The sequence below is a fragment of the Crocodylus siamensis genome, chromosome 11, assembly GCF_052110815.1.
Source record: "Crocodylus siamensis isolate JL-2025a chromosome 11, ASM5211081v1, whole genome shotgun sequence".
Classification (NCBI taxonomy): domain Eukaryota; kingdom Metazoa; phylum Chordata; order Crocodylia; family Crocodylidae; genus Crocodylus; species Crocodylus siamensis.
Genome location: NC_143405.1, coordinates 27,635,143 through 27,644,845, shown reverse-complemented (window position 1 = coordinate 27,644,845; position 9,703 = coordinate 27,635,143). Strand labels below are relative to the sequence as shown.

Sequence of the window (9,703 nt, the reverse complement as noted above, 5' to 3'; positions counted from 1 at the left end):
AACTCTCATTGGATTTTTTTTTCCTGTTACCTACCCGGACATTTCTGTCACACTAGGTCATGGGCTGCCACATCTAGGGCTTCTTGGGAATCAAGGTGCCAACCAGCATCCAGAGGAGTGAACAGAATCCAGGTACAGGCAAGGTCAAGAAGCCACAAGGTCAGGCCAAGAGCCGGGTCTAGGAACAAATCAAGTCAGGAAGCGAGGAGCTCAGGAGAGGGCAGAGGCAGAGAGCACAAGATGGAGGGAACAACAAAGCACTCTGGGATCAGATTAAGCCTGTTACCCATGCACTTACTGTCCCAGGTCAGGAAATGATATGGAGGAACTGGCTTAATCTTATCCTGGCTGGCTACTCTGGTGCCAGTGAGTGGTTGGAGGGTTAAGCCCTGATAGAGACTTCAGGACTGCCTTGAACAGCTTGGATGACCAGCTTTAGCAGGGCTGGGCAAAATATGGCCTGCAGGCCAGATCCAGCTTGCTAACTGATTGGATCCAGCTCACAGATGGGTTTCCACCCATTGCTTATATCTGGACCATGGCTGACCCTGTGGTGCTCTGCACAGAATCAAACTCCACCTGTTCCCACCCAGGGAAGCCTGTGCCATACTCCTGTCTACACCTGCACCTGCCCCTGGCCACCATGCACAGCTTCCCAGCAAGGCTACTCCCAGTGTGGCTGCAGCTGCTAGGGTCCTACACAGCTTCCCCCACCTCCAGCATCTCCTCCTCCTCCTGCTGCACTGCTCCAGGCAGCAGGTAGCACAGGGAAGTAGCGACAACCACCCAGCCAGGCAGTGGGGGGAAGCTCCTCTACCTTCCACCCACTCTGCCCAGCACAATGAGCATCCATCCACCTGTGGGTGGCTCAGTAGGTGGCAGGCAACTGAGAGCTGGAGCCCCATGTGTTGTGGCAGGAGCCGCCTGGCTGCAGTTCCCCTCCTTACCTGCCTCACCTGGCTGGGTATATGGTGCCTAGTGTGCATCCCCACAGCTGCTGTCTCTATGGTGCAGGAGGGGCAGGAAGAGGAGGAGCTGCTGGAGGCAGGGGAAGCCAAGGTATACGTTGGTGACTTCAGCCACACTGAGAGCAGCCCCTCCAGAAAGCTGCACGGATTGACTGGGGCCAGGGCTGGGTGCAGGCCGAAGTGTGGCAAGAGCAGCCCAGGCAGCAGCAGCTGGGGCTCAGCCCCATGCAGAGCGCTGCAGGGGTAGCCATGAGCCAGATGAACAGAGGGTGGACTGCACCTTATTAGTCACACAACTATTCCCACATTTACTATGTTAGCAGCCATGGAAGTGATGAGGATCTTGCTCATTCTATCTGTTACTTGCAAAAGTTATTAATTCCAGAGCCAGAAACAAAATGCCTGCAAAATTAAGTATATACCAATGAAAACTGTCTTGTGTGACATAGATAGCAGCTTAGCACTACCAGCATGGAAAGATTTTAATAAAAGTATAGCTCAATCTATTCTTGAAAATACTCTATACTTCCTATTGCCTGTGGCCCAATATACAGTTAATGTTTTGCAATAGACTTTGCCAGTAACAGTAAGAGGAGAGGCCTATGCAACCTAGCAACTATTGTTTTTCATAGAAGTGTGTTGAAACTTAGTGTGGTAACTGCTGTACATCCTTCAGTTCAAAGTATAACTACTCAAACCTACATGAAAGTAGAACATAGGCTGTAGGATTTGTTGCATGCTTATTAAACAACACAGTTGTGGTCTGACACTTATTCAATATCAACAAACCAGAGGAACCACAGGCTGTGGACCTTGCAGGCTGTTCATCCTGGGCTTCTCCTGCAGCCAGTTCAGGTATCAGATATTGAGAAAACTTGCAATGCCCAACCACCCCCAGCTGACCAGACAGAAAAAGCTTGATGAAAAAGACATTTGTATTTCAAGATCTATATTTATTTCAAGAGCCTACAAGAGACTCACAGAAAGCTACTTAGACTCAGAACTGCGTTTCCTGGTGTAGTCTGCTAAACTTCACATGGAAGTTTTATAGAATACATCAAGTGCTCTTCAGGAGTTTGGAAGAGGCACCATCACAAGTAAAACTTCCAGAGAAAATAGCATCTTACTGCCAGACCAAACTAGCTCACAGAAAGAAAAGGTAGTCCAGAGGGCAAGACCCTGGCAGACTGACAGAACAAGAGGTAAACAGTTAGAAGTAACATGTTAGCAGAAACTGAAATAAGTTTCAGCACGAGTTTGGTTTAGTTGAGAGCATTTGAAGGAATCTGTTGAAGGAGCTTTTCAATATCATCTTGGATCCTGATAGTTTCAAAGCGTCTACTGTAACGCTTGAAAGGTATTCCATCAGGGCCAATAAGGAACTTTTCAAAGTTCCAGGAGATGTCGTTCCTGCAAACTGGAGACCAGATGATGTACTGCGGATTGGTCATCAGTGCCACTGGATCATCATGTGGGAAAGGCAGTGCCTCTTTCAAAAATTTGAAAAGTGGGTGAGCATTTTCTCCATTCACATCACATTTCTCAAACATGGTGAAATTGGGCTCATAACCATTGCCAGGACGAACATACTTTAAGGAAAGCAGAATCTCATCATTGGTGGCATTCTCCTACGAAAAGAAAAAAAGCAGTATGATCCAGCATAAGGATAAACAATGAAAGTATTTCTATTACAAAAATTAAAACAGAAAAATGTTTCTCTCTCTGGACATTCACACCAACTAACAACATTCAGTCTGTCATCAGCTGAATTAGAAGGTACTTATATGAGAATATGTTTTTCAAAAGGGCTTTTAGTAACAGCAGAGGATTTACAGCCCCCTATCATAAACTGATCTTTATACTAGTACAGGGGTCAGCAACCCCCGGCATGCATGCCGAGCATGGCACTCGAGGCTATTTTCCTCAGCATACGTTGGGGCTGGGGCTGAGGAGGCAGCAGCTGTTTGTGGCCTCCTGGTTGCAGCCAGTCCAGGCTGTGGGTAGCTGCTGCCAGCCAGGAGCCCAGGCTGCACCCAGCAGGTGGCTGGGAGGCTGCAAGCCCTGCTGGGAGCAGCCCAGGCACCATGGCTGGCAGCAACTACCCCAGAGCCATTGCCAGCTGCAGCAGAGAGGCAAAAAATAGCTGCTACCTCCCTGCCCCGGCCTCCATCCAGCCCCAACAGGCACAGCGCCAGCACCTGCTGCCTTCCCTGGGCTGGGAGACAGCTGGGGCTGGAGGCAGGGAAGCAGCAGCTGTTTGTAGCATCCTGGCGGCAGCTGGCCCAGGGTCTGGGTAGCTACTGATAGCCACAGAGCCTGGGTTGCTCCCAGCAGGTGGCTGGGATGATGGAAGCCCTGCTGCAAGCAGCCTGGCCTCCATGGCTATCAGCAGCTACCCAGAACCTGAGCCAGCTGCAAATAGCTGCTGCCTTCCAGACCCGGCCTCAGGCTCTGGGGAGCAACAGATACTGGCGATGCTCCACACTACTGCAGAGCAGCGTGTGGAAACCAGTGCGGCAGGGCACAGCAGGGGGCACAGAAAGCTGCCTGCCACTCTGAGCTCCCCGCTGCCCTGGCCACACTTACCCTGCAGGCAGGGGCAGCAGCAAGGGGCACAACCCTGTGTGCTGCCCACGCTGCTCATGTGCACACAGGGGAAGTGTGACCTGGGCAGCGCAGAGCTTGCAGCAGCAGGCAGCTTCCCTGTGAGGCCCCTCTGGGTTGCACAAACTGCTCTCCTGGCACTGCTGTGCTCGCCTGGGCCCTCTGGAGCACAGCATGTGAGCACCCATGACCACCAGTGTACAACTTTCCAGCAGGGCTGTGCCCAGTGCAGTGCTCAGGTGCTGTTCAGCTCCCACCACCTCTAGCAGCTCCTCCTCTTCATGTTGCCCCTGCTGCTCTGGCGGGGAGGAAAGTGGGGGACTGCAGCCAGGTGGTTCCTGCCCAGTGTGAGAGGATCTAGCTCCAGCTCCCAGTTGCCTGCCACCCGCAGGTGGCTGCTTATCACACCAGTGGTGCAGCAGTGGCCAGAGAAGCAGCAGGAGGAACCAAGCAGCATCCAGGCATTGGGAGCAGCCCCACCAGGAAGCTGTGCATACTGGCCAGGACTGGGGCTGGTGGACACAGGCAGGAGCGCAGTGCTGGCTGTCCTGGACACAGCTTGGGCCCATGCAGAGCACTGCAGGGGCAGCCATGGACTGCCCCTGCATTGCTCTGCCGCATGCACCCCCTGCCCCTCACTCCCTCCTCTATCCCCAGGTGGTCCTGGGACCTACCACCCAAGCAGCCTCCCCCTCCCCACGTGCACCTATACTCTGTTTCCTGCTTTCTCTCTGCACTCCCTTCCCTGCCCCAAGTCCCTGGCATGTGGCCAGGTGGGGCAGGAGTTGCACCAAGCTGCACCCACATGGCCCAAACCAGTGTGTGGGAGTGTAGTGTGGCACCTGCCCAGATGGGAACTTGGGGCAGGGGAAGGAGTGCAGGGAGGAGAGGAATAAAAGGTAGGTTTCCCATACCTTTGTTCTCTCTGCCTGGGGGTAGAAATGGTAATTATTTGATCTGGTGGGCCACTGGGAGCGGGGGAGCAGGGCAGAGGGTGCTGACCCAGCCTGTGACAGCTCACTCAAACTCTCTGTGGCCCTCCAGCCCAAATAATTGCCCACCCCTGAACTAAAGAGATATCTGTTCCCACAAGTTCATTTTGTCAAAAGAACTTTCTGCGGAAGTACATTCTTTGATGCCTTGCCTTGTTTGCAATTCACAACATTGCTGTTTCCATGGCTGCTAACTTTGTGTCACTATTTCCTGTAGGCCTTGACCTTAGGCTAACAGAACAGGCAAGGTCGCCCACGCCCTGCTTGTTTTGCTGTACTTAGAAACTCATCCTCCCCCCTCTCTCCACCCAAGCCCCAGCCTTGCTAGGAAGCAGGCAGCTCACTCCCACCCAAGCTGGCATCCTGCCAAGTCTCTGCCCAGCTAGAGAGTGGGCATGTCTCCATGAGGAGAGCCAGAAACAGTGGGAGTTTAAACATCACCCTTGTTGAAAGTTTTAACTAAAAGACCCTGAGCAGGGCCTGGCCTAAGGGCTTCCAGAAATGCCTACCAGCAATACTTCTACAAGGGTTTGTTGATTTACTTTAGAAAAGATTCAGTGTGGGAGCAAGACCAGGGCTGGGAAGCCAGGCTTCAACCTGTCCAGCCGTTTCACGAGCACCTGCCAGAGCTGCAGGCAGTGTCCCTGCTTGGCACACTAGTTATTAACCTGTCACCTCCCCTCCTGCCCGTTACTATTTGTCCCAAGTAATCTGGAACCCGCCATCAGTGGCCCCAGTACTTGGTTGCGGCCTGGGCCCGCCGCGTGCTGTTCCGGACGTGTGGAGGCCTGCCGGGGAGGAGAGGCCTAGGCCAGCAGCGCCTGCGTCCCGCGCGCGGCCGGGCAGCTCGTGCGCTGGCCCGGCGCCCCCCGGTACCTGGTGTCCGAACTGGTTGCAGGGGAAGCCCAAGACGACCAGTCCGCGAGGCCCGTAGCGCTCCTGCAGCTCGTTGAGCTGCACGAAGTCGCGGGCCGTGGTGCCTCAGAGCGAAGCCACGTTGGAGACCAGGAGCACCCGGCCCAGCAGCGAGCCCAGCGCCAGCGGCTCCCCCCCGCCCAGCGGCCGCGCCTGCAGCCCCGCGAGCCCGCGCCCGGCCACCGCCGGGAAAGCGCCAGGAACCGCCATACCGACCGCAGCGAGGCAGCGCTCTGGCAGCCGCTCCCTTCGCCTGGCCCGGCCCCGCGGCTGCCCCGCCCCGGCGCCGGGCGGAGCCGGGCTGGGCTCTCCTTGGCGCTCGGGCCGGGCCCCGGGGGTGCGGGAGGGGAAGAGCCTTCCCTGTGCGACTCCGCGGGCCGCCACCTGCGAGTCCTGCCCTCGCTGCCCGCAGCAGAGCCGGTCCCCGGCCCCCGCGCGTTACAGTGGCGCGGGCAGCTGGAGGCGCCTCGCCCCCTCATCTTCTCTGCACCGGCTCCGGCGAGGGTAGAGCAGACGGGCCGGGCCCTTCTCCCTGCCCTTGTGCGCCGGAAAATACTTTCTTAAATGGGCGGTGGCGCCGGGGCGGGCCAGGCAGGCGATGCTGACCCTCGGGGCTGCGAGCGGGGCCGCTGCCAAACGGCGTCGAGGTTCAGACCGGCCCCCTCCCTTTCACCTCCGTGTGGCCCGCGCATCTCTTCATAACATGCCTCATTTTTTAAACAGCTGTTCCCTCTTATTCCTCTCCTATCTAAACCACACAGCCCCGCTCTCTTCATTTCTCTCTTATCTGGCAACCCTAGTGGCTAGTCCTTTTTAGGTTGTGCTTTTTTGGTGACATAAAGCTTAATCAGTTTTCCAGGGGAGGATGCACTATTGATTTATATATAGTATTTGAAAAGCTTTAGTATTGCTTTCCATCCTATTCCCCTTGCACCCCAACATTTTATTTCCTTCTTGGCCACCACCACTCCTAGATCAGGGATTTTCATTCCTAGCCACACGAAATATAATTCAACATCCTGCTTGGCATCAAACAACTGCAAGGTAAACAGACTGCCCTTTTATCTGATCCTAATTTGCACAAAATGAACTTGTCCAACCAGATCTTACAACACCTTCAGCTCTCCTGTGTGAAATATAAATGTTCATTTCCATCTAAGAGTAATTTTACACTTTGCATTCTCCCATGCCCGAAGAAGGGTGAGCATGCCCCAAAGCTTGCAAATAAATACTTTTTTTTGCAAATATCTAGTTGGTCTAATAAACGATATTGCCTCTACCCAGAGTTCTGATTCCTTTTGCCAGTAGACCATTAGGCCAACAACGTTATCTATCCCTACAACAATGTTAACGAAGAACCCAGCATCATAAATGAGAGCTGAAATTATACTTAGCATTTGTCAACAATATGTTATTTGTCATCATGTTTCATGGTCCCTTGGACATGTTGGGTCTCTCTCGAGTTCCTTGCAGTCTCTGTCAGACTAATCTGAATTAAGTGTGTTCCAGCGTTGCCCACGGTCAGTGAATTTACTGATTGTCATTAACAAAAAATCCGGATAAAATGGTTGTCAGTAAAGTCAGTAAAAAAAAAACTTTAGCCATCAGTAAAAGCACTAAACAGGAATAGCTGGAGTGAAGCTCAGACAGAAAAAGCACAGCAGTGCCACCTGGTATCTGACCAGGAGCACAGCACCTGCAGTTTGTTTCTGCAGCCATGTACTGCTGCCGCTGTGTCCCAGGCTGCCTGTAATACTGTTGGGTCAGGGACAGGTCTCTTCAGAGGGGGGGTCACAGGGATGAAGGGAGAAGAGCCAGTGAAGCTCAGGTTGGGAGGAAAGCTGGGCTGGGCATCAGGGTGCGGGGGTGAGTAAGGAGTCCTTGGGAGGCAATGGAAAACCATAGCTGCAGTCACCCAGGCACAGAGCCAACTTGGCTCCTAGCCACCACACCCCTATTCATCAGCCCTGTCAGGGCAGGTCAGCGCTCAGCAGTGCCCATTACATGGGTATTAACCAGTAATGTGTGACTGTTCATAGTGTGCTGACTAACACCAACTAACATGCCTTAAAATTAGCATGTGCTAACTACACCTTGAGCATGTGGTCTCTTTTGGCCTTGTTGACCAGAGAGGTGTGTCTAAATCAACAGATTAATATTTATCATTTGAGTGAGACCCTTAATCAGCAGCACAACCTCTCCTGTGAAAGGGGTGGCTGAATAGAGTGTATCGTTTCAATACTGTTGGTCCAAGCTGACTTGCTCTGTGCTCCAGGCTCTCCAGGGCAAGCTAGAGGCTTGATTTAGATTTTTTGGTTAAATAATTTACTCACGCAGAAGATTATAAACAAAACTGGTTATTATTAAACATTAACAATTACAACATTGTGTACAGATATTTATAGACAGATGAGGCAAGAAAAGGGAACAAACTGATGAGGGAGGACTATACTTTACCAGAAGTTTTGTCAGAGCACTTAGGACCTCTGGCAGAGTAGTCCCCTCCCCTACCAGCAGTGGCCCTGTTGCCAAGCAACCAAAGTGACAATTCAGGCTCTCCCACTCACACGGGGCTATTAACTCTCTCACATCACAAAATCTAGACAAGACAACCAGCACTGGCAGGACAAAATAAAACACAAATACGAACACCACAGACATCAAAACACCAAGTCTAACTGTTATACACACTTACAAGACCACTCACTCACAAATCCAGAAACAAAAGCTTAGAAGGAAAGACAGCCTCCTTGCAGTGGCTACCATGGGTCTGCGGCGCCTGGGGGCAATGCTTGAAGTTGCGCTCCCTCCCCCCATCCAATCACTGAGCAGAGGAGGGGCAGGGGGAGGTCCCCCTGTGGCCAGTCACGAGCCCAGAAATGCTGATGGCGAAACTGGAAGTGCCACTGGGAAACCAAGTACCCCGGAGGGCCTGGTTGGTGCCTGGGGGCATGACCCCCTCCCCTCACCCCTTCCTGTCAGTATGCCACTGCCTCCTTGCTCACTCTAAAGAGCCACCTCACTTGGTTTAGAGAGCTTCTTTGCTCAGTCTGTCTTCAGTCACACATCAACACAATTCTCATAGAGCCAGCACCACAGCACACAAAACCAAAAAGCCAAAAATCTCTGGCAATTTAGATGTTTTATAGGCCAAGATCACCGCATGTTTAGAACCAACCAATCAAAATCCATGTACTCCTGTCAACAAACTGGCAATCATTCATTTTGAAACATTCTTTTCCTATCAGCTAATCAGCACGCATATTGCCTCACAGGGTGAACAACACTCTTTTTTCTGCCAAACATTCACTCACTTCAGGCATGTTCACTACATTCTTGCTTAAAGGAGCATGTACATAGCTGGGCAGGTTGAAAACTTAAAACTTATTACACCCTAGAACAGGGGTCAGCAACCCCCGGCACGTGTGCCGAGCACAGCACATGAGGCCATTTTGCTCAGCACACTACCACCAGCCTGGGCTCTAGACAGCTGCTGCCAGCCACAAAGCCCAGGCTGCTCCAAGCAGGTGCCTGGGAAGCTGCAAGCCCTGCTGCAAGCAGCTCGCACTCCATGGTTGGCAGCGGCTACACAGAGCCTGGGCCGGTTGCAGCCAGGCGGCTGCAAACATCTGCTCTGGGCTCTGGTATCAGCTCCATACTGGCAGGTGAGCATGCGTTTCGGAGCGGATGGTGTGGGAGGGGCCTGAGGCAGTGCAACCCTGGCCTCTTCCCTGCTGCCGGCACAGAGCTGATGACTGGGCTCTGGAGCCCAGCACAGCTCCTTGTAGCCAGCATGGGCTGTGGGCAGCTGGAGCAGGCAGGCTGCAAACAGCTGCACTGGGCTCCACCTCCACAGCCCTGGCATCAGCTCCATGCTGGCAGCAACCACATGTGCATCTCAGAGCAGACAGCGGGAAGGCTGTGCTGCCTCAGGCCCTATCCCCACCGTCCGCTCTGAGGAGCGAGTGCCGGTATAGAGCTGATGCCAGAGCCTGAAGCAGCTGTTTGCAGCCTCCTGGCTGCAGCTAGCCCAGGGTCTGGTAGCTGCTGCCAACCATGGAGCCCAGGCTGCTTGCATTAGGGCTTGCGGTTGAGCCCACCAGACTCCCACCTGTTCCGAGCCCAGCCCCGACACAGCCCCTCACCAGGATGAGGCTGGTGCTGCACCTTGCCAGGAGTACCGCACCTTTTGCGGGCTTAGCTGTGCAGGGTGGGTAGGTGGCT

General features: G+C 53.4%; 1 protein-coding gene across 1 annotated transcript; it reads right to left on the bottom strand.

Moving 5' to 3' along the window:
- Positions 1-1,900: 1,900 nt before the first annotated feature.
- On the bottom strand, positions 1,901-5,973 carry GPX1 (glutathione peroxidase 1). The gene is made up of 2 exons (XM_090021349.1): positions 5,441-5,973; positions 1,901-2,596 (listed from the first exon to the last, which is right to left on the bottom strand). Exons 1-2 carry the CDS (start codon positions 5,687-5,689, stop codon positions 2,231-2,233), a joined length of 615 nt encoding a protein of 204 aa, XP_089877475.1. The 5' UTR covers positions 5,690-5,973; the 3' UTR covers positions 1,901-2,230.
- Between the last annotated feature and the right edge of the window lie 3,730 nt (positions 5,974-9,703).